The following is a 24,548-nucleotide window of genomic DNA, read 5'->3' as shown; positions in this document are numbered from 1 at the left end:
TCCTGATGGGGGATGGAAGACAAAAATGTAAAAAGCTTCTTCCAGTTAATTAGAAAGGACTTCTAAAAATAATTGGTTCCTGAAGACTAGCAGGGAACTATAAGCCTTTATAGTAGTCATAGTTCTTAGTTTTAACTGAAAGCTTTTTATTATAAATGCACTTCCTCGTAAAAATTAGCTTAGCTCATACTTTAAAATGTGGGGTTGGAAATCCAAAGTTAGTGGTGGTGTTGGATTGGTTTGCTCTTCAGCAGAAGTATTTTCCCTTTCTAAGGTTAATGGGATGAGGTTCCTATCCTGGAAATGAGCTGCTGCCTGCGGGTCTCACCTGCTACAGCGAGAGTCCCGGGTTAGATCCCCTGCCCTGTGCCTCACTGGGCTGGCTCCGGTGCCGAGTTTGTGTCCGGGCCCCGGAGGAGCAGCCTGGGGCAGCCGAGGGTGGCACAAGGCAGGGCCAGCCCGCTCCTTCCTCTCTTCAGGGCGATCCAGCTCCTCTCAGAGCACCTCACGCTCCCCCTTGGAGCAGCTGGCGGTCACAAAGTGACCTGTACAAGGTGCCTAAGGACGGCAAGGACAATCCGGGACTGCGTTCCCAGGTTCCTGGTGTGGTTAATCTGAATCAGCGTTGTGTAATGGGGAAGACCCCGCTCTGTCCATTGCGGTCCGGGCGCGGGCTGCGAGGGGCTCCGGTTGGAGTCGGGCCCTGCTCCTCGCCCGGCTGCAGCGGGCCGGGTGCGCTGTCCCGGAGCCGTCTGTGCCCCCCGGAGCCGGGCCTGCAGTGCCCCGGAGCCGTCCGTGCCCCCCGAGCCGGGCCTGCGGTGCCTCCCCCGCTGTGCCGCCGGCCGGGCCCGGTGCCGTGCGGGGGCGGCAGGGCCCGAGCCCCGCCCCGGAGCCGCCGCGGCCCGCCCTGCGCTGGGGCTGCGGCGCCGGCCCAGCCCCGCTCCGCGGCCGCAGGAGGGGCCGGGCCCGTCCGAGCCGGCGGCCGCGGCGGCTGCTGCGAGGGCGGTAAGGCGGGGCGGCCCGGCCGGGGGCGGCCCGGGGCGGAGGGCGGCGGCGGGGCCGGGGGCGGCGGGCAGGGCCCGGGTGCAGCAGCGCCGAGCGGGCGGCTCTGGGCCCGGGCGGGCAGCGCTGCGCCGGGGCCGCCGGGCGGGCTCAGCACCGCATCCTCCGGTTCGGCCCAGCGACCCACAGCCCCCCGGGCTCGTTTCTCCCCTTAGCCCACTGATGAAACCCGGAGCTCCCGGGCCTTGCGAAGGGAAAGCGTGGCCGGAGCGGCGGCGCTGCTGCCGGGCCGATGGGGATGGGAACGGTACCCTGTGTGCTCCCGGTAGCGATGGACCTGGGAGGGCCTCACGCAGAACAGGAGCGGAGGGGAAACAGCGGAATTTCATAGCGTAATTCCCCTTTTAATTTGGAAGAGGGACGGGGGACAGGCTGCGGCTTGCCTGCTAGCGGGTTACAAGGGAAAGCAGGTTGTGCTGTGGCAGGTGAGCAGAGGGAAGAGCTGAGGAAAGGCAGCCCGGAGTGCTGGGGCCGCAGGTCAGGGGAGCTGCCGGCTGCTGTCTCATACAGTGGGATCCAGGAGCAGCTGTTCCAACCTTTTGTGTGCTCCAGGTGAGCACAGCGAAGTTTGTTCAGTGCTCCTCACGTGATTCGAGGACCTGTAATGAAAAGAAGATGTGGAAAAATGTTGTGTCTAAATTTTAATTTTCTTGCATTTCTGTTTTCATTAAAAATAAACACAAGGAAAGTGCCAAGAAGTAGACTTTGCTTTATTAAGAATCAGAATTGCTTTTGTGAAAGGAGGGATGATGATCATCCTTCTGGAAGAGGTATTGTCAAGCTTATTTACCCGGTGGAAAGAGGGTATGTTCTAGATGTGTTCTACCAATAATAGCAGTAATCCATCAGAAAAGAGCAGACTATTGCAAACTAAACAACTAAACCAACAAGTGTGCCTGTTTACCTCATCTGCTGAACAGTCATTTGGTAAAATGGCCCAGGAGTTCTAATACCTGCCCCTCCATAGCTGAAATAGGATTTTCCTAAAACAAATGGTAATGAAAATGAAACTTGGGCTGGGTTTGAGGCTGTAGCTCTTGAGCTGAGATTTTATGGAAGGCAACACTTTAGGGTGTAGACTGTGTGGTAGGAATGATGGCCTGCTGGGCAAAGCTGGGGGGTAAGAATCATCAGACTGATGTCCTTGTCCCTGTCATTTATCTTCTGTGAGTCCTCAAGCAGCTGAGCTCAAACCTCTGTTTCCCTTCTGCAAGTAAGATTTATTACAGTTCTCTGCTTTTCTCAGGGTAGTGAGGATAAAGTGCAGTGAGAGATTGCAAGGTACTAGGAAGTGTTGTGTGCATTAAAGACTTAAGTGGGGCTTGCTTGAGTCATCTTTGTGGCTCAGATTTGACTTCAGGAGGATGCTTTGTGGAAGAGAGACCATCTAGTCTGGAATGAATGTGGAAGCCTGTATGATAAAGCTTTTATCCTAGCCAAATTCAACAACAGGTTTCTCTCTCTCTCTCTCTTTAACCATCCTATTCTATATTTTATACTTTACATTGCAACGGTTGCTATGCTCTTCTCTGTGAACAGCCCCTTTATTAACAGAGCTCCTCATCCTTCATCTAGAGCTGGAGTGAGTCTAACAGTACCTGTGCTGATGCCTGTGTGCTGAGGGTGCTCTTCTGTGTCATTTATCCCAAGCTTTTCATGCTGTTTTCACTTCTAAAATAGAAGTGACACAGTGCTGTGGGCAAGTGTTGCATGCTGTTGTCTCTCATGCATCGAGCAAGATGATGATCCTGAGTCATTGCTGTAGAGCAGAACTCTTCCTTACATGCCCTGAGCTTTCCAGCTGTCCTGAGGAATCACACTGTGCAATCAATTTCAGCACTGGTGGAGCAGGGTTAGTTATTACAGCTGTTGTACAAAAATAAATCCCAGTGATGCATTTTATATTTCTACACTGTTGCTGGCTTCTGCTGCATCCTCTTCAGTGCAGTTATTGATGATGTATTTTCTCTCAGTAGCTGTGAGGTGCCCCTGGAGAGTGTCTCTCTTGCTGAGAACTTGGTTTATTTCAGAATATGAATGTGGGGATGGTGGGATACTAGGGGAAAGAGGAAGTTTTTGTTTTTCCAGGAGCTTCTTTTTATTTTGAATGCACACTCTTCTGGACTCCCACTTCACAGAACATCTTAAGTTATTCTAATTTAAAGACATCATATGCTTTCAGAGAGATTTCTGTAAAATTAAAGCCTGAGCAGCAGCTTCCTGCATGATAGTTTTCAGTGGTGGATGCAGAAATTACATTCTTTATAGGGAAATCTGAGAATGAAATAAGTGAAGATAAGGAACAGTGAGACTTGCTTTTCTACTGGTAATTGTTTCAATGTAACTTTGCAGGTATCTGCAATGTGATATAAATATCCTGTAATATGTAATGTCTAATAAAGCAGGATTTTAATTATTCTAATTGTTCTTTACTGTCTAAAAAAAAAAAACAACAAACAACTGTGATATTTTATGCATAAATTAGGACTCTTGAATAATGAAAACATGCGAATATAATTTTATATTAATTTCTCTCTAGTTCTTTTGCTGCTTCTTATTGCTTTTGGATGGCTCAGAGGGAAGTTTTTAAGTTGTGAGCAGTTGGGGCAGGCCATAATTCAGGAATATGTTATGTTCAGGAAGATTTATTGCTGTGTAGTAAGGAAATGTTGTCTCATAATCTTTTGTAAAACACGTTTGTAATATTGCTCTGAAGGTGTTTTTCATCTTTCTTCTAAAAGCAGTGCTAGGAAAGAAAACAATATCTTTGTCTCTCGTCTCTATCATTGTGACAAGGGAACAGTTTGAGATCTTTGAGAACTGACTAGGACTGCAGATTAAATAAATGTTAGCTGTGTTGAAAGCATCCCATTTTGTGGAAGATGGGAAGTGAGTCACTGAGTCCAGGTCCCCTGCCATTAAGGGGATGACATCATACAACTCCTCATAAGAATTATTCTAAATTATTCTTTAATTCTTAATTTATTTTTTTTCTTAATCAAGAGGATTCCTGGTGATGTTTATCCACTCAACCATGTCAGAAAATTCTTATTCATTCCCTTTTTCATATTTTTTCTTTTTGTAAAGAACCACCTGAAAATGTCTCAGAATCCTGACAAGCTAAATTCAAGTGAAGAAAAGTTGAGTGGTTTGGAGGATGATCAGGACGAGAACTTGGACAACTCGGATCAGTCTGTCCGAAAAAGAATACGACAGAGTGCTCCAGGTTCACACAGAGATGATACACCAAAGTGTAAGCAAAACTGCTTTATGAAATACAGTAAAAAGATGGTAAATTCTGTAATTGTTGTTGGAGGCAATCCTAGTGTTTTATAGCATTCTGTGCAAGTTTGTCTTGCAGTTAATTGCAGTGTGACTCTTGATGATATGCCTTGAAACTGTAATACTTCTCTCCCCGTATTCTTTTTATTTCCCTAATTGTACACACAGTGTGTACATTTTCTTAATTGTACACAATGACCACGTTGCTCTGAGCCACATATATCCTAAATATCCTGGTGTGTTTGTGCTCTTGGAATGGATAAACACAACCCCAGTGTGTTCCAGCTAAACTGTCTCTGCTGTTTGCCTTATCAGCTGAACCTTCTGCATTGCTGCAGCCCCTGTTCCTACTGCAGGGCAGAAAAAGCTGTCATTAACAAATATAAATTGACAAATCTTGTCAGCCCCCTCACAAGATAGATGGAAAGTTGTATATTTAATCCTAATACTACTTCCATGTAAGCAGGACTGCTTATTTTTCCTAAGGCATATTTTTCTTTGGCATTCTGCTTTTAACATGAAGGTCTGGATGCAATATGGGAGCCAATATTTCTGGCAAATCTGTAGATAAAACCAAGGGGAAGTTTTCTGGCTCTAGGGATTCAATTCAAAGAAGCCTAAGTGCTCAGGGTTCTAAATTTCTCTAGGGAGTGGCTCAGCAGTAACATTTTGTTGCATTCTTTCTATTTTTTAATTGTGTTTGTTATGACTTGAGGTTTAGGGCTGTGTTTAGTGTCGTGTTAGTCAGAGGAGATGTTCTGAGGGAGTTTCTGTTCCTATGCCTTGCTGGTTGCCTGGTGGGAAATGGGATGTTTGTATGGAGAGAGGCTCTGAACACGTGGAACTAAAAAGCATGGCACAGTCTAGCACTGCACTGTACCACAAAGAAGTGGTTTGGTCTCAAGCCCTTTCCTCGTCTAAGGGAGCAGGTATGAGAATGAAGTGATGTGATTTAGGAGCAATCTTTGGCCAGTGAAAGAGTCTGAGCTCTTAGTGCTCCCACTGCTGGAGTGAAGTCATTTGGCACTTGGACAGGAGCACTGTGAACTTTGCTGTCTGCTGGTTCTTCTCAGAATATCAATCCTTGCTGTGTTCCCAGAGTCACTCTGCAAGGTTAAGCTCCAAGCAGAAGGAAGTAAGGATTTAGGAGGGCTGCATGAAAAGAGCAAGATGTTAATGAGAAACAAGCACATTGGAACCCAACTGTATGAACTCAGAAGGGCTCTGCATGGCAGACAAGTGGTGGACACTTACTTTTTGAAAGACCTTTTCTATGTAATTGCTTAAATCCAATCAACATGGATTATCAAATGAGATGGTCATAATAGTTTGCCCAGAACATTTCTCAGGGAGCCCAGCCTATGAAGAACCCTGCTTGGTTTCTTTCACTTTGGGATTAGTATGTTGCTCCTGTGCCTGAACTGTAGGTGAAGTGAATGAGCTACAGAATGGAATGGATCCATCAGGGCACCAGCCTTTTCACTAGCCCAGGGCCCAGTTTGAGGCTGCTGGCTCATCCTAGTCAGTCCCAAATGCATGCCAGGGGAAGAGCTCTTTAAGCATTGGTGCTGCCACTGCTGCTGTCCTCTGTTTTTTCTGTGATGGCCTCTGGGGGGGAAAAAAGAGTTTGGAGGGGTGCCATTTGCACTGGAGTAGTGAGAATAATTAGCTACTGGTGTGCTGCTGCTTAACAGTGATGGTGATTGTTTGTTGACTGCTTTAATGATGAAATCACTTCCTTGAAAAATGTAAAACTGAAATGGCAATATCTACACAATACTTGTGGAAGTAGTATGGTGAAAATGCTGCTGTTTGTAATTATTTCTTCCTACAGTGTAGAGAAAGATGCCAAGATGTTACTAAATCATCCTAAAGAAGTTTAGGGTTGGGGGGGCTTTGTTTGGAGATGGTTTTTAAAAGAGCTTGATAGAAGCAATTGACATACTGAACCCAGAATATCAACTGGGGTCCACACCTTGGTTTTTTGAAATACTCCAAACCTGTGTTGTCCACCAGATGGGGAAGGAAGGGAAGGAAAGAACAATCTTCAGCTGATGTTGTCACTTGACCCTGTGTATTGTCAATAAGGTGGAAAGGATCCAAAAAGACTCTTTCTGCAGGCTTTTGCTGAGAACTGTCTGACAGTGAAATTGATGTTGCAGCCAGTCCCTCTCGGCCTGTGTCAATAGAAGAGCTCATGGAGACAGCAAAGGCAGTCACCAACATGGCACTGGCACATGAAATTGTGGTGAATGGAGACTTCCAGATAAAACCAGCTGAATTGCCAGAACACAGGTAAGGTTGGTACCAAATAGGTACCTAAATAAAATTGTGTTTGTAGAGCTGCAGAGCAGGTAAAGGCTCTGGCTGGTTCTTGTCTGGCAGTGCCTGGGAGGAGCTAGGAAAGAATATAAGAAGAACTGTACAGTTCTGCTTCCCCAGATATGAGTGTGTGAAAGCCTCTTGGACTAATTGGACATGTGTGGTGCAAATCCCAGAGTTCTGTGGTATCTGATGTGTCCCTTTGTTCATCTGCAGCTTTCCCAGTGTCCCAGCCTGGCTGCAGATGTAGGTAGTGCTTTTAGCAAATTTGAAACTTTCACTGCCTGTGGAAGTAAGATGAAACTGATTATTTTAGCTTTTCCTGTCTGTTTCTTCAGGGATATTTTGGGAAGAGATTCCTGTGTTTTATTAGGTTAGTCCTTGCTCCTTTCAAGTTTGAAGTCTTGCCTTCTCTGTGTGAGTCTACAGAAGTTGTGTGCCCTGCTGAGAGGGGAGAACAGAGGAAATTTCATCTTCTGTTCCTCTCTCTCACACACAGTGAGGTGTGGCTGAGAGCCTCCTGGCTTGATTTGGGAAAGGAGGTGCATATTTCATGGAAGGAACTTGGTCCCCATTGTGGTCAGTGCTGAAGTGACACCTGGTGTGAACAGGAGCTGTATTTTGAATTAGGAATTCATTTATTTTTTTATACAAACTGATCTGGGCCCTTATCTCAGAGTAGGTGCAATACTTATGTATGAAACAGAAGATTTTGTGTCAGGGAAGTTACTTAATTTCTGTTGTGTTTATTAATGAATTTTATGTAGTGGAATTGATTCTACTTAGTGGGGCCTTTAAAAGGAACATGAATACTGGTCTTTTGAAGGCAAAATATATTTTTTGCCATTTTTGTTCTCTTCCAGTTATCTAGATGTAGCACGTGATAAATACTTGGAAGGATTTTAATTTGCAGCCACCTTTGCTCATGTGTAACCCTGTATTAGGACATAAGCCATTCCAAATCCTGTGTCCAGCTTTTCTTGCTTTTCTGAGCAACTTTAAATGACAGATCTCTGTTAATCATCACATAGTTATTATTACATTATATTCACATTATTACGTGCTGTGCTTCAGGAGCTGCAGGTTATCTTTGTGAGGTGGTGCAGAGACCAGTACCATTGTTTTTAACATGTTTATTCACAGCTTAGAGAAGAAAGTCAGAGATATTGTGCATAAAGCTTTCTGGGATTGTCTGGAAGCTCAGCTAAAGGAAGACCCCCCGACATATGATCATGCAATTAAGCTATTGGGAGAAATTAAGGAGGTAAGATGATGTGATATGAAAGGAAATGACTGAATTTGAGTCGCTGCACTGATATGACTGGGCAGAAGTGGTTGGAGTTTGGCTTTTCATAAAAAATCCTCTTGTTCATTTTCATTACTGTATCACTGTGAACATATACAAACTGTATAATCCTAGGGGAGAAATTTGAATGTAAAACCAAATGCAAAACCATGTAAGGTGAATAACAGGTAAGCAATACCAGCTCCATAATTCCAGGCTTCCTGCATCTTATGGCACTGGTATTATTATGGAATCAGTGAGATGCTCCAACACTGGGCTGATAAAACCAAGCATAACAGTCTGAAGTATGATCTGTGCCACAGAGGATTTACCCCTCAGTAACTTCAGTATCACTCAGCATGAGGTGAAACATTTGGAGTTGGTGAGTGGTTGGCTAAAAAAAAAAATAAAAAGATAAATTAAATGATTGAATTGTTTAGATAAGAATCCCTGGTAGTGTTCAAGGCTAAGTTGGATGGGGCATTAAGCAAAATGGTTTAGTGGGAGGTGACCCTGCCCATGGTAGGGGTTTGGAACTGGGTGATCTTTAAGGTCTCTCCTGACCCAAACCATCCTATGATTCTATAATTCTGTAAGAGGTGATTCAGTAGCTGTTTTGATCCTTACAGTCTTTGAAGTGTAGAACTAATGCACTGTTAAAAACTTTCAATTTCAGAGTCTTCTGTCTTTCTTGTTGCCTGGTCATACTAGACTGAGAAGCCAGATTACAGAAGTTCTTGACCTGGATTTGATAAAACAGGAGGCAGAGAATGGGGCCCTTGACATTTCTAAGTTGGTCAAATTTGTTATTGGGATGATGGGGACTCTCTGTGCTCCAGCTCGAGATGAAGACATTAAGAAACTGAAAGATATTCATGAAATTGTTCCTCTTTTCAGGTACTGAAATGTGTTTAGCAGTCATGTTCAGAGTCCCTTAAATAATTTTAGAGGTGGGGGGCGGAGGGGGCAACTTGCAGCTCCTAGAAGAAAAAGAGTGATGGGGAAAAGGGTACAGCTGTGGTGGGAAGGGGAGAGATGCTCCAGGAGTCATTAACAAGGACCATCTCTGACCTGGTGAGTTGGAGTATTTGTCTGGCTCCTGCATGCCACTGAAGGACATTTGCTTAAATGTCAAATGCAAATAAGCTTTAAAGTAGCAGATGAATAGTCAGTTTGTATCAGAATTGAATGTCAAAAGCAGAAGGTGAAAAAAGCACAAGGGGAAAAGCATTATTGGTTTCCAACCAGTTTGTCCTTTCCTCCCAGTTTGAGCTCTCTTTACCCCACTCCCTGTGTAATTCCCTGTCAGTTCCAAAGGGAGTGTGTGTTCCACATCTGGGAGCATCCAGGCTTCTGCTTTGCCACCTTGTTCTCAGTGGCACAGCTCAATAGCTGGGAGAAGCTTCATTAACCTTGCTGTTTTCTAATTTGAAAAGCTTCCAGGAGTTCAAGATTGACTTGGCAGAAATATTGCCAGCAGGAATTAGGTTGCTTTGAAATTAAAATATTTTCCTTTGGTGTTTGTTTGTTTGTTTTTCCTTTTTTGCCTCTTGGGTCTGATTATTCACTTCCCACCGAGGCTGGCTTTCCAGGCTGCCAGCAGCCATGGCATGCAAGCTTGGAAACCCAGATATCTTTTCATATACAGTATTGCACATCCTGGGAGATAAAAATCTATGGAGCTAGTGATGTTAATTCCATGGAGGCATTTTTACAGGAGAGCAAGATTTGTTTCCCACTTGGAAGAGACACATGCATGCATGTACATGCTTGCTCCAGCTTTCTCTGTCTCATGCTCTGAAGTTGTTAAGCTGTTACTGTTTCCCATGCATGTTTTTGCTCTTTCCTTAGACAATCTGTAATAAATCTTGTAAACAGCACCTCTGAAACATCTGCAGCCTTGAATAACTTTTTCTGTTTGTTTGTTTAGAGCAATTTTCTCTGTATTAGACCTAATGAAAATGGATATGGCAAACTTCGCTGTCAGTAGTATTAGGCCAAAATTAATGCAGCAGTCTGCTGAATATGAAAGAAAGAAGTTTCAGGAGTTTCTTGAGAAACAGCCAGGTATGACTTTGTTCCTTTCTTTCTTCCCCTCTGACCTCCCAGTAAACTGCGTGTCTTTGCTTGTAGATCATGAAAAGAGCTCAGATATTTTTATAAGTTCTAGAATTCATATGGTAAGTGACAGCTTGTGCCCCAAAACTATGGTTAGAAAAAAAATCTGCCACAACAATAGTTCTGCCCTTGGTACATTCAGTTTAATTTCAATACAGCATAGGGCATGATTACCCAGCATCATCTCACCTCTGATTTCCTGTAGCTGTGTGGTTTTGTTTTAGACGTTCTGCTTGATGCAATAAATGAAATCATTGTCATACCTGATATCATGGGCATTAGTCATAGTAACTAATGGGATTGTTTGGAAATTATTGGTGGAAAAACCTAACTTTGGAAAGGAATTTTCTTAACAAGATTTTTTCCTCTGCTCTTCCAGATTCTTTAGACCTTGTCACAAAGTGGTTGCAAGAAGCAGCAGATGATCTTGCAAAGCTGGGACATGAAATGTTGCCTCCCCACTGTAGAGATGGTGCCACTGGTGGAGCTTCTGCCTTGTGCTTCACTGCTGTACAAAATCAGGCCTATCTGAAGCTCCTGAAGTGGGATCACGTGAACAGGCCTTTTCCAGAAGTAGGTATTAAACAGAAAAACTGGTTCTGTACTTGTTCCACTCCTCTATTCCCAGGACACACCAGAAGCTCTTTTGATTTGCAGCCTTGCAACATGTACAGTCCTAAACCATTGATCTCTGATTGGGAGATCTGGCAGCTCTCATAGGTGCTTATCTTTCAGTGCTGGAACCTGCTTAGCTGGAAAAGAGGAGTCAATGCTTTTCATTGTGCTCCTGGTGCTGGCCTGCTGTTCCCTGTGCCTTTGCTGCTGCATCCCAGTGTCCCTTCCCAGCCCTGCAAACTGACTCCATGCTGTGCTGGCTCCCTCCCTCCTTGCAGACGGTGCTCATGGACCAGACACGCTTCCTGGAGATCCAGCTGGAGCTGGAGCAGCTGCTGCTGGTGGGGACAGTGCTCCTGGTCACCTTCAGTGCAGCAGGCCCAGCACTCGTCGATGTGCCTGGATTCGCTGAGAAAATCAAAACCATCGTCAAGGTGCTGCTGACGGGAATGCATCTTCCGTGAGTATGGCACAGTGCTGCTCTCAGGGACAGCTGGAGCTCTGGTGTCACCCTGGGAAATGATCAGGTTATGCCTCTTTCTGGCTGGGGACTGCAGGAAATGCAGAGGAGGTGATGAGGGCTTTTCTATGAGCCCAGGCTGACAGTTCTTCAGCTTACACAGAGCTGTCTTTTCTTGCTCTGCTCTTCCATGATTTGTACAAGCTGCTTCTTCCAGAGAGTGCTTTTCATGGTGCCAGGCTGGCACAGGAGAGTGCCAGCAGCTGCCCCTGCTCAGTTTGGGCCAGCCTCTCCAAAAACCTGAGTGTGGCACAGTGAGCTGCCTGCAGATTTAGTGATTACACCTACGGGTTTTGCTTTAGTCAGAGCTGTCCTCAGGCAGAAAGTCAGCTCTTACATGTATGGATTGCTCAGGCTTGAAGTATTGAATGTTCTCCTACTTGCTTGCTTTAGATCCCAGCTTTATTTTTCATGTATATATAATTGTATTAATCTTTATAATTGGCTTTATCTGTGTTATGCTTTTTCCACTACATTTGATAAATTAATTCTAATTGAATGGTTTCTTTTTTAAAAGTGGGAAAACAGTGAATAACTAATACAGCTATGCTGTATCTCCTGTTTTCTAGCTCCTTTAACCTGAAGGAATCCCTGGCCACTGTGGGTGAGAAGGTGTGTGCTGAAGTGAGCAGCTGCCTTTGCCAGCATGGCTTTACCCCGTTCTCAGCTGAGAGAGAGGCTGTGCTGAAGGGACAGATCCAGGCGGTGGCCAGCCCAGATAACTCCATCTGCAAGCTCATCGGTGAGTCTGGAGAGTGCTCTGCTCTCCCTGGCTGTGGAACTGGGGCTGGGGGGTGTGCAGGGCTCCTCTTTCCATTGTTTCCACGTTGTTTCCACGTTGTTTCTATGTTGTTTCCATGTTGTCTGTCCAGCTTCAGGCTTGTTGCATTTTACATGAGGTTACGCTGTTTCTAATTCACCCTCTCTTTTGAAAACAAACCGAACCCATTTTTTTTTTCCCCTCCAGATTCTCGAATTCAAAAGTTTCTGGAGAATTATCTTGCATCCAGTCACCAAAAATCATTGCCTGCCATTCCTGGAGGATTAGGCCCTATCCAGAGGGAGCTGGAGGAGATTGCTGCCAAGTACATTCGTCTTGTCAACTACAACAGAATGGTCTTCAGCCCTTACTACGATGCAGTCCTTGGCAAAATACTGACTAAGGAAGAATCCCAAATTGTAGGGAAGTCAGAAGAATCATAAAACCAGTCCTTGTGCTACCAATACAGTATTGTCAGCTACTAAATAAAACTTGTACCAATATTTGTTTAGGAAAACAGCTTTCCGTGTAAATACTGGTTCCTTTTAACCCACAAGTGGTGACTGGTGAGGGAAATACAGGAGATGCAAAAAGGGTCCTGAGGTAAAAGATGAGAGATGCATTTCTAATATAATTATGCAACCTGGGGGGTGGGAATATCATGGGAGTTTTCTGGCTGCAATTTTTAGATTTTTGAGCTGATGATAGATAGGACAAGTTTAAGAACCAAACTTTGTATTTAAGTGGCTCGTTTTTAGGGCATTTAACTCTTCATTTACAGTGAATTTAGTTGAATTTATCCACAGCTGATTAGCAATGGTTCTTCCCAGAAAGGGTGATTTGTTTTTTAAAAAAAATCTTACTTTAAAGAATTAATAAAGCTAAAATTCAAAAGAAGAACTTTACCAGACAAAACACCAAGCCAAGCAGCACTTTACTGTAACATTATGGTGAGTATGGTGGGCTTACTGGCTTTTTCTGTATTTTACTGCATTTTTAATAGCATTTTTTTGCTGTTTACCTGCAGATGTTACAAAACATAATATATTTTTGTAGCAAATTTTCTGGTTATTGGGTAACTGTCCTCTGCTATGTACAGTACTACCAGAGGTGGCAATCTTATAGATTGCAGCTGTATTTATATCTTGTAAAGATTTCAGAAAGGGCAGAGCTAAAATGTTTTGATAAAAGTGGTATTTCTTACCTTTTTGTTGCTAGTAATTTACTCCTTTTTAGGTGAAACACTAGTTTTAAAGTAAATTGTCATTTGCAGAAAGTGGATTTAAAGTGTGTGAAACTTTAGGTGAAAAATTTGGGGTTTTTAAAAAAAACTACAACAGGAGATGGTTGCATATTCAATCATGTCTTCAAAAATATCTGGGAAGTGCAGAGCACTGTGGGCACTATAAGTGATTTTAATGTACTGTGAGAGGTGAATGGTTTGATGTTAGTTTGAATATACAGGGAATATTTTAGTAGATTTTTTTTCACTTTGTAGATGTGTTCTTGAAACTTAGAATATTTGTATGTCTTGAATTTAATGAGCTACTTGTTGTATAGAGGAGAAGAGCCCAGTGATCTTTTACATTGCATTCTCAGGCTCAGCTGGGAGGTAAGTGAAATTTTCCTCTGGTTGAGTACAACAGTGTATTACAGTAATCAATATTTGATGGCTTTATGAAAGCAAAGTTTGTAGTTACACACAGTAAGTGGCCCAAGCATGAGGTTGTCCAAACCAGAACATGCTGTCTTTAAAAAAAAAACAAGCAAAAAGGTATGTGAAATAAATGAAATAAAGGGGCCCTTGTATTGCCAACAGGCAGGTTAATTTAGGGATCAGCCAAAGTAACAGAACTTGTAGAAGCACTTGATTATGATCCACTGTTGATGCTTCCCTTTCCAGTTTCCTTTAAATGTCAGTGGGGATAAAGATGCACCAACTTTGTGTTTGGAGGGGGATGGAAGAAATAAGACATTTTTTTCTATATTAGCCTATGCAACTCTAAACCAAATCTTTTCTCAATCATTACAAACCCCTTCCCCAAGGGGAAAACCCAGCAAAACCCTGTGAAAGTTCATCAGCTCAGACAAGTGATTTTTCTCTTGGCCAAATGTACTCAGCCAGCAGAATGAATGTCTGTCATCGAATGCTTCTTTGAGAACTCAAGAATGAGGTTGGTTAGCCTGAGAAAAGGGTTCTGAATAGGTTCTATTTCATTGTTTGGATCAGCAAAGGATTCTAAAATCTAAAAGAGATCTTCAGGGCTTGCTGGGCTTTGCTATTAGAACAGGTTCTGTCTCACCACACAGCCTAAAGCTCTGCAGCTGCACAAACTCCCTCAGCCTGTGCTGAACAAGCCACCAGAGCCAAGGAGATCGATCACCAAGGCAAAGCTGGGTTCAGTTTTCTTAACTGAGAGCTGCACAAGTTAGAAATGGCTGCTGTTACTTTATCTCTCAGCAGTGCCAGGAGATTTGCCAGGAGCTGCCTTTGGAGGCAACGGTGCTGCCTGCACAGTGGTAGGTGAGCTACAGCACAAGGGTGTGGGGAGGAACATCGTGGTGAGACCTAGAAAAGCCCTTGAAGGGTGTGTGACTGATGGCAGAGTGCAGGGCACTCCTTTAGCAGTGGCTGAAGCTGCAGCTGAGGAGATGCTGCTCCCAGGGCTGGGAGTCAGGGCCCATGAGGCCATGGCAGCAGGGACTGTGCTTGTATTGCTTGCAGGGTCCACACAGGGAATCCCATCTCTCCTCTCAGGGGGGCTTTGAGCCTAAGCCTTCATGTAGCAGAAATATCCTAGAATGAAGGAACAGAGTGCAGTACTCACCTGTGGCTCCCCTCTCACCTCCAGGGCCCACACAGAAGGAACAAACGCTCCTGGCACAAGTGCTGGGGGCCTTTCAACAGGAAAGATCTAAAGGAAATGCAATAAATGCCCACAAAGCATGGTAATGGTTTTCCCAGGTTGTTCTTTTTAACCAGTGTTTGACAAAACACTCTACATCCTCTCTAAAAGGAACAGGGAGCTGCAATTGAGTGGCAAAGCAAGGAGGATGCTCCAGGATGGCAAAGGCCATCTCTGTGTGCAGGTGCTGCTTCACCCCCTGCCCTGGCAGAGAGGAGCCCTGCCTGAGGCAGCTGGGCTGGGCTGGGAATGGCTTTCATTTGCCCCAGGCTCTGACTGTCCTGTAGTCCAAGGGATCTTATCAGAGTGCAATTCCAAACAGCCAGTTCCAAGTTAAAAGCTGAAGTACGCATAGAAACTGCTTGGAAAGCTCACATAGTGTTTTTTTTTAGCTTGTTTGAAGATAACAAGTGCAATGATGTAGCTGATTATTAACATTTAGCTTTGTACATTACGTGGAAGACCAGTGCAGGTATCCAGGACCAGGCTGTGTGAGCCAGTGCTCCTGGACTACCCACACTGAACTGAGTTAGTCTCACGGTGCTGTCTTCAAACAGTCCTGGAATTACAAGCCAAAGTGTGCTGTATCCTCTAGAAAATGGAAACCAAGCTCATTCTAATATGTATGCTCTGATCAATTTCCTGTGACGGTATAATTAGCATTGCTTTTGAAGTGGCTGAGTAATATTTAAGAAGTATCTTGTTGTGTTTGAATAAAATCAGAATGAGGCATGATGTTATGGATATCCTTTTATTTTAAAGGAATGATGTTTTGTTATTGTTTTTTTTTTTTTTCAATTTTCAACTACAAAACAGATTCCTTACATTCTGCCATAAATAAAAACGAACAATAAGGCAGGACACTACATGAACAAACTGAGAACAACTGTTTTCCAGAAAAATTTGAATTAAAAATGCTTCACAAGTATAAGCCATCCAGTTTTTAAAATAAAACTGTTGAAAACCCACAAGAGTTCAAGTGGTAGATGTGTACACCCTTGAAGAACAAAATACAGTTTTGACATTTTGCACTTTTGGTTTTGAAAACCGAGTTTTGTTCAGAGCACATTCTAAGGTTGTTCGGGCTGTTTTCGGATCAAGAACCATATGGGAGAAGAGGCACCACAGTAACAAAACCATTTTCAAGGATTTTTTTGTTTGCAGCTGTCCCTTTTAAATGCTTGACTTTTAAGAGACTGATTCAATGCAAGTCTTTGTCACAGCAGAACTCCAAACTTGTTTCACCGGATTCTCTTTTGCTGTCGTGCTCTGTAAATGTCATGTACAGGGGGAACTACAGATCCTTTCTCCTCATCGTCATCAGAATCCTCATGTGATCTCTTCACAGCCTTGTTGAGAATGGTGTTGTTTTCCACAGGTCCATTGCCTTCCACAGCTATTTCAGGCAGGCCGCCCGTGATGATCCGTACGGCTTCGTCAACAGCTTCGGGAAGAGACAGAACCGCTCAGTGTGTGCAACCCAGAGCCCTGCCCAGCCATCAGCACCCCAGCAGGGACACCCAGAGACACCTCGGGGACACTTCTGCAACATAAGACACTTTTCCTGTCCTGTTCTACAAATACTAGGCTTCAGCTGTCTGAAACTCAGCTGTGGTGAACACCAATTATAAAGGAAATGCTGCTGCTCCAGCTCGAGCCCTTTACACAGGAATCGAGGTCATTTGTGAGCTTCAGTAAAACAGGAAGGCCTTTTGGGAATCAGGGTAACTAGTTCATGATTCACCAGAAAGGCTGCAGAGCAAGCCAGTTTCTGCTTCTCAACAGAGGAAGTCTCAAAAATACTCTGTGTAATTTAAATAGATATTTTAGTTTCACTCCAAGAAACTAAATCCTACATTTCTTTATGATCATTTTTTCCCTTAAACTAACAAGGAGGGGTGAAGAGGAACATATTATCATCTGCTGTAGGATCTGTGCTGTTTCTCTGTTGCAGAACTCTGCTTCCCTTCTTTGCAGAAGCTCAGAAAGCCCTGCCTGCAGCTTGTGCCCAGGCACTGCAGCACTCAGAGTTATCCCCACCAATGGCCTCACCATGCTGCAAATTTGTGTTTTCATCTTACAGCTGCAATGCTGCTGGAAATGCTGCCTTTAAAGGGTATTCTCAAAATCTTCATTTCTTTCTTTCAATTGATACCAACATATTAAAAGAGCAGCTGGTGATTTGAAGTTTTTTGACTTTTTGTTACCTCCCTCCAGGTAAATGTGCAAACGTCTCTATGCAGATTCCTGCCCAATCTCTCCTGCTCTTAAACACTAATTAGAATCTGTAAATGAGGGCTGGGTTTTAGACAGAAATATCCATATGTAAACCCAAGTCTTATGCAGCACTAGCACAGCCTCCAGAGAAGACAAGTAACTTACTGTCTGGCAGTTTGCATCTTCTGAATATCTCCATGAGCTCATCCACTTGAACAAAGGGACCCTGATTTGGTACCAAAGGGGGGAAAAAAAGAGTTTAGAAGGTTATTTTCAATAGAGTGATAAGCACTGTGATTCTGTCATCACAGAATGTCTTCCACAGCTTTCTGAAATGTTCAGAGTTCTTTAAAACAAACCTGAAAACAAATAGGAGGTGGCAGGAGCTTCATGAGAACTACAGCTGCTGGTGGAACAGGAAATACCCCGCCTGGGACAGGATGTAAACCTGGAGCTGTGGGAAGAAAAGCTGGGTGAAGCCAGTGCAAGACAGCTGGACCAGAGCTGCTTTTGCACTGCATTGTTATTTGATACAAGTAATTAGTACCCTGTCCTCTTTGCCTCTACTAATTCCACATTGTTCACTCAGATCTGCTCTGTGAGCAGTGTAACAGATTATTACCATTTACCAGACCCCAAACTCCTTGTACTTATTTCCATGTGACCTTGGCATTAATTAAAGCACACATGCCTTTAGCAACCCAGTGAAATGACAGCCTAAGAGTTAAGTACAGCTTTAGATGACTGAGGAGTAGGAAAGCCTCTGATTAGGCTGGCTGAACCCCCAGGTTCCTGACTTGCCACAGGTGAAAGACAGCACCTCCCAAAGCCTGACTTACGTGCTAAGTGCCTTGGCTGGAATGGAATCATCTGCTGAGTGTCTGGTTTGGGATATTCAGGTTTCCTGTCGACTTCATCCTTGAGAACAGGCACGATGGAAGGTGCAACCACAGGGTCTGGAATTATTGCTGCTAGCTTGGCACGGGAGACATCCTGTGAAAGCCAATTAGAGAGCGCTGAACTTGGCAGGATCACATTGCTTGCTTCAATTACAGAACAAAACCTCGCTCTGCACCAGTCGCTTATTCTCACTTTGTCTTCATTATCATTTCAGATGTCCTCTCACAAGACCATCTGGGCAAAACTTGCATGGTTTCAGTTAACATTTTAATCCTACAGTGTCCCAGCTGGGCATGGAGACACTTGTTTCTGTTACTGAATGGGACCGTGTTTGTCATTTTCGAGCGGCTCCTTTTTTTAGGTTAAGAGGATTTAGGTGAACAGGTGCAGACCACTAGGCCTTCACAACTATCACTTCCCCCTCATTTCACTCCCTACATTGCTTTAGCTGGAAAAGAAGTAAAGCATAAGGCAGTCAGCAGGCATTCAAAGCATCAGTTCAAACAGGATTATGTTTTGGCATGTTCCAAGCAGCAGGAATCAGTCCCAGGGCTGCCCCATCTTAGGTACACACTGCCCTGCATGCACTTAGCAAAATGTACTTGTTTGTAAGCTCACATCTAACTTCAAAATAACACTGCCCCCACTGCATTCAAAGGAAAGTGTTCAGTGGCTTAGTGTGAATCTGATTTCCACCAATCAGATTATTTTACAGCTCTGTGATGGTCAACAATTCAGCTGCTTTTTAAACTTTGATGGCAGCTGTATTTTTCATAAATTAATTTTACTGGGTAAGAAATTAGTGGAAGCTGAGGCACTGTTTTAAGAAGAATGGATTGAGAGCCATCTTCCTGTCCATGCAAATGGTAATCAGCTGTTTCTGCTTCTCTGGCAGCCCTAAAAAAATATAAACCAACATCCTGTTCTGTTCTAACGATTCCCCAAAGCATTAAATGACAGAAATGGTAAAAATGCAAGTGGGTTAGAAACAGAACAGGAGACCACCAGATACAGGGGTGTGGTCTAGACTTTGAACTCCACATGGCAGCCCCAAAGCACTTTAGCCCAAAGAAACAACTGAAAAAAGAGGCAGCCACTGATCCCTGTCGAGCTTTCCTCAGCCATTCACAGCAAACACTGGGACTGCAGCACGTGGGGTTTGATGTGGTTCCCAGCGAAGTCAGGGGAGCTTTGCCAGCTCAGAGCAGAAGGACAGCCAGCCATATTTCATCCAGATGACCTGATCCTACAGATTTCCCAAAGAATTCTGGTTTTTGAAGGAGCTCAGGTATGAAGTGGAGGCCTGTATGGTGATGGCATTAAGACATTGCCCTCTTCATGGGGAGATGAGAGGTCACCAGGAACACCCAAAGTTGCAGCTGTTACTGATGGTCCTTGCTCCTTTCTGCCCTTGGCCCCTGGCACTTTGCTGCCCAACGAGACCAGGAGGAGGAGGAGGAGGAGGAGGAAGAGGCTTGTTTTACCTGCTTTTCCAGCAAGGGGAAGAGATGTAAGGCAAGTCCTAAACAAGGAATTGCTCAAGATTCCTAGGGCTGAAAAGAACAGCAGTGCACTGAAGTGTTCTTACCCACTCACCTTATAACCAAGGGCCTTCAGCTCGCTGGTAGAGCAGGGGTACAGATCCATGAACTTGTACCTGTCCACCAGCAGAGCTGTTTCTTTGCCCTCATATTCTTCCTTGAACGCTGTAAACCTCCGTTTTTCCACTTTCAGGATGCTGGCCAGATCCCCAATGTTACTTTCAAAGGCTAAAAACCGAGCCCAGATTTCCCTGGAACAGAACAGGAACACTGAGAGTTACTGAAGGAAGGATTACTGAGCATAACCCAATTAAAAACACACGAGAGGACAGACCCAAAGGAGGATATTTCTGTTATTTACTTCAGGTGCATCTAACACAGGCATTACCCTCCCAGTGCCTTCTATATTTCTGTAAGAGCTTTCAGTCTGCTGGACTGCAAATGAATTTTTTACAGAAAGAAAGAATTTCTGCTGTCCAAGACTTCAGCACTTGAGGTGAGTGTTTATCTCTGCTCATCCTGTACACAGAGCTTCACTCTGATGCTGATATGGGAAGGACTTTTTACCATGCATTATGATCTAGTTCCTCTGCATAGACCAACAAGAACACAACAGGCAGTGCTTCAGAATTTTATACAGCCCAAAATATATATAGTTACTGCTGATTTCTCCATGGAAAATCTCATGTATAACTTAAGCAACTTCTGACCATATTTCTGGACTAGATTCATCTTCCATTTTAGCTTTGGAGTTCACCTTTGAAGAAGGTTCAGCTTTTAAGTTCTTGTGTTTTCTCACTTTTAAATTTGGCATAAAAGTATTTCTCACAAAAGATCAGAACTAAAGTGCAGAAGGAATGTGCTCAGCAGTGCCATATTTGATTTCTTAGTTTTGATACTTTTGTCTACCAGAATAATAATGGTGAAATGAACCCTCAGACTGCAAGGCTTTGGTGAGCATTTTCTTGAGAAAGAAACTTAAAAAGTAGCAATGAAAATATGGCAGTGAGCAGTAAATCCAAATCCTTTCTGGTTCTTTCCCTATTTTATTTTCATGGCTGGGAGATGCTCAGTGCCCTCCAACAATTTCCTGACTCACCTCCTCAGCTGAGACCACTGAATCCTCACTGTACAGGAGGATTTTGCACTCTGTCCTCAACAACCCTGCATCAATGAGGTTTTAAAGTCAATAAATTCATGAATTTCACTGGAAGTGGAATAGGGACTTTCCCAAATCTGTTACAGTTGTTGCTATTTTGGACAGCATGAAGAGGGGAAGGAACATCTGTACCTAATTTTGTCCTGCTGTTCATATTTCTGATTTCTTTGGGGTTAGGGATTCTTTAGGGTCTTTAGGGTTGAAAGGGGTTATGTATCTTTTCCAGTGCAGTGAAACTGCTTTTGCAGACATACCCAGATTTCTCAGGTGGAAGGCTCCCTGAAGTTAAAACACGTTCAAATAAAACTCTTGTATTGTTGTCCTCTTTAAAATAGAAAGAAAAAAAAATCACACTGAGTAAAATATATTAAAGACAAGTTAAAAGATGTCCATTCAAAGAGATGTGTACATTGAATTAAGCATAAGGCTGACTTTCATGGATTTGAATATCAGAAAATATAAAAGAGATCTGAGTACCCACATAAAACTTTACTGATGTTAAATTCCAATGTGAATTTGTTCTTTGGAAGTCTGTTTTTATTGATAGTGACAAACTGATCCTAATAGAGGTTCTTTTATAAATTCTTTCATAACAGCACAGCTATTGCTTGGCATCTTTTCAGGATTTCTGGGGGTTTTATTCATTTTCCTTAATTATCTCAATAGCATATGTTGGTGAATTTAAATTTGGCCTTTCAATTCATTATTTCCCTTTTAAATCAGGGCAATATTAATATGCTTGTATAGTCCTCAGAAGTCTTTGCACATTGCCAGTTGAGGGGATGGAGAGGTTGGTGGGTTTGCTCCTCAAACTGCCAACTCCTGCCCTGTGCATTGCAGCACCTCTTGCAGTTCAGAGATCAGTTCTCCTGGGTTCCAGGAGTTCTGCTGGGTTATTAAAATAGAGCAATAAAACAGTGAGTTTTAAGATTATTTTTTCTCCTGGCAACCTACAGAAAGTTATTGTTAATATTCATGTAGACCCACAATAACATAGTGCAAAATTAAATATACTTTAACTTGGATAAAATCTTTCACTTTACAGCTCACAGCAGAAAAAAACCTCAATATCTTTAAACTCCCAGTGCCTGAAAAACCCAGGTACTGAGATGAAGGGTGTCTGGTACTGCAGGACCCACACAGCAGCTTGGGTTTCCTTTTTAAGAAGGCCATTCAGCCCCTGCCTCAGGGAATCCCTCCCAGAGCCCTTCCACCACCACCTCCACCTCCTGCCCGGGTCTCCCCAGCCCCTGTGCCCTTTTCTTCCCACTGCAGCTCCCCAGCACCTTCCAAGCATGACTGATATGCCCAGCATTGATTTAATGTCTTGCTCATCTCATCTACTTGGGGAGGAGTTTAAATTCATTCCAGTCAGGACCAGCTAATCCCTCACTCCTCTCTCTCTGATTGTAAACTCCTTTAGATCTCTTTCCTCAGGATTTAGGTTCCTCAGTGTACTTCCCACTGCTCACAGCAGATGCTGTAAAACTCCTGCACTGCCAGTGAGTTACAATTTGGAAAGTTCACTCTCCTCCCTTCAGCAGAATCAAGATTTAATGTCACTGTACCCCTGGAGCTTTGGTACGGACAGAGCAGCAGGGTTTGTGTTCAGATTAATGCTGAGCTCCATGAAGAGGTTTCATTGCTCTTCAAGAAGAATTTAAATACCAAGAACTTAGCCTGGACCTAAACTCACAGAGTAATGCTTCATTAGACCTCTCAAAGCTTAAAGCTTACCATTAAGGTGGGAAAGGTAGTCGATATATGCCAGTACATATTCTGGAATGTCCCCATATTTTTTCAGCCCTAGCTCAAAAATCTTAAAGGCCACAGACTTATCCTGCAAACATTGGGGAAAAAAAAAAAAAAGTTATTAACTTCAGTGAGCTGTGCACCCTCCTGACACTTGTTTGGGATCAGGGTGAGCACCTGTGATTACCTTACTACAATAATACTCCATTAAAGCTGCAGTAACATAGACATGGTGGCGGGTCCGGGCATCCTCTCTGGCTTTCTTAAATATCGTCCTTCCGGATTTAATGCCTTCTGCTCGCCTTGCAAATTTCATGTACTGGATATAAACCTAAGGTGCACATTAATATTTAAATAGCATCAGTGCTAATGAAGAATACCAGGATATCATTCAGTTTTTTACTAGGTCTGAGATAATCTTGACTCATAAAATAGAGCAAATGAATTGTAATAGAAACAAGGCTGTCGTGTGCCTCTGCGTTGTTTTGCTTTAAATACAAAGGCAAACATTTTTATAGATTTATTTTAATTAAAGAATGGAATACACCTAAGACTGGTCCAATGAAAAGACAGCAGTTAATACACAGATTTTTCAAGGAAGGGGAGGTAAGGAGATGAATGTAATTTACAGAAGCTGGTGCCTTCAGAGAACTCAAGGCTTGTTGTAAAAATGGTAACTTTCCAATAAAGTTAAGATGCCCATGAAGCCAAGGAACATACAAAAATGGTAACTTTCTAATAAAGTTAAGATGCCCATAAAGCCAAGGAACATACAAAAATGGTAACTTCCCAATAAAGTTAAGATGCCCATAAAGCCAAGGAACAGCCAAAAGGCCTGATGAAGCATTTTACTGTACATTATACAATCCAAGATACAAATCATCCTGCCTGCAAGCATTTATACCTGATCAAGGAAATAATGAATGCACTACTTAATTCAGCAGCCAATTTGTGATTTGCATTTCTTTGGGATTCAACTTCCCTTCACTCTGAATTAGAACACAAATAGCAGCATTCCTCAAGCAGGAAGAACTGGTACATGGTTTCCCACAAAATGTGCCTTTGACAAGCATTAGGATGTGTCTCTAAAGAATGGCAAGTGTCAGTAAAGGGATACCTCTCCTCTGACACTGACCTGTTGTTACACTTCCCACCTTCTTTTGCCTCCTCATGCTTTGTTGTGTCTGTTTATAATAAACTAAATAACTTCTTGAGGGCAGGTTACTTCTGGCACTACCAGAGCTGGCACCTGGACAGTGTTTACTGTTTTTCAGCAGAGGTACAGAAAAACTCTGATACCTACATGGTGCATTACAGATTTACTTGCAAACTACATGGCCACAGGATGGCTATGAAGTATTTTAGATCTTTTATCTTCATTACTTGATGGAAAAGACTGTGCAAAAAAGACAGAGGAGGAAAGTGCAGGACTTAGGGTATTTCAGTGGAATAAAGACTGTAATTCTGCCATCTCAGTACTCCACCTGCTCCACCATCCCTGTGACCCAGGGGATGTGCTCATTCTGTGCATGCACTGGTGACAATCCACAGGAATGTGGAGACACTAAGGATGATCTTACCAGCGTGGGATCGATGTCCTCGATAGCCAGGAGCCGGTTGTAGATGCTGTGCACCTTCTCATACTTCATCCGGCTCTGGGTGAAAGCAAACACAGAATTGCTCAGTAATTCCTTTCCAGATCATCTCCCAGAATGCAAAACTCAAGCTGGAGACAGAACTAGAATTTTCCTGTTCCTGTTTTCCCCTGCCTGAACACTGTGTATGTCAGTCCCTTTACTCAGATATTCTGTCTTGTGCAGACATTCTTTACTTCCCACACTCATTTCCCACTAATGGTTACCTATGCACATTTCAGGAGTCTCTGAAGCCTTTTTCTAATGTAATAACACTGCAGCAGAACTGCCACTGGGGGTGTTTGGCATAAAAAGACTGTATCCTTTCCCTCCATGTAAAAGTAATGTGCAGATAGGTAGGAAAAGCACCTTCTTAACTCTCCAGCCTACACATTTCCAACAGTGCTCCCTGCCAGCAGCAGCCCTCCAGGCTGAACTGTGCAGCCTTGCAAAACCAGGACACAGCACACAAGAG

The 24,548-nt window shown here is 43.5% G+C and overlaps 2 protein-coding genes across 4 annotated transcripts in view; one reads left to right on the top strand and one right to left on the bottom strand.

Moving 5' to 3' along the window:
- The first annotated feature begins 925 nt into the window (after nt 1–925).
- TCP11L1 (t-complex 11 like 1) lies at nt 926–15,605 on the top strand. Of its 3 annotated transcripts, XM_015630565.3 has the most exons (10): nt 926–1,005; nt 4,150–4,315; nt 6,507–6,639; nt 7,810–7,930; nt 8,628–8,848; nt 9,882–10,018; nt 10,449–10,642; nt 10,963–11,144; nt 11,774–11,946; nt 12,172–15,605. In XM_015630565.3, the coding sequence occupies exons 2-10, from the start codon at nt 4,162–4,164 to the stop codon at nt 12,405–12,407; spliced, it is 1,551 nt and encodes a 516-aa protein (XP_015486051.1). In that variant the 5' UTR covers nt 926–1,005; nt 4,150–4,161; the 3' UTR covers nt 12,408–15,605. The 3 variants fall into 3 exon arrangements, with proteins under 3 accessions (XP_015486051.1, XP_015486053.1, XP_015486052.1); XM_015630567.1 differs by lacking the exon at nt 926–1,005 and having other exon boundaries at nt 4,227–4,315; nt 6,511–6,639; XM_015630566.1 differs by lacking the exon at nt 926–1,005 and having other exon boundaries at nt 4,227–4,315; nt 6,465–6,639.
- Nucleotides 15,606–24,548, bottom strand: part of CSTF3 (cleavage stimulation factor subunit 3) — a 47,516-nt gene continuing 38,573 nt past the window's right edge. The window contains exons 13-21 of the mRNA XM_015630564.3: nt 24,020–24,094; nt 22,627–22,770; nt 22,425–22,527; nt 20,942–21,011; nt 19,584–19,779; nt 17,927–18,080; nt 17,447–17,541; nt 17,253–17,313; nt 15,606–16,314 (exon numbers count right to left, since the gene is read on the bottom strand). Of these exons, the coding sequence (XP_015486050.1) occupies nt 16,112–16,314; nt 17,253–17,313; nt 17,447–17,541; nt 17,927–18,080; nt 19,584–19,779; nt 20,942–21,011; nt 22,425–22,527; nt 22,627–22,770; nt 24,020–24,094 (1,101 nt within the window). The 3' untranslated portion in view covers nt 15,606–16,111. The remainder of the gene's footprint in view (nt 16,315–17,252; nt 17,314–17,446; nt 17,542–17,926; nt 18,081–19,583; nt 19,780–20,941; nt 21,012–22,424; nt 22,528–22,626; nt 22,771–24,019; nt 24,095–24,548) is intronic.

Source organism: Parus major, chromosome 5, assembly GCF_001522545.3.
Source record: "Parus major isolate Abel chromosome 5, Parus_major1.1, whole genome shotgun sequence".
Classification (NCBI taxonomy): Eukaryota; Metazoa; Chordata; class Aves; order Passeriformes; family Paridae; genus Parus; species Parus major.
This window is presented reverse-complemented; position numbering and strand designations above follow the sequence as displayed.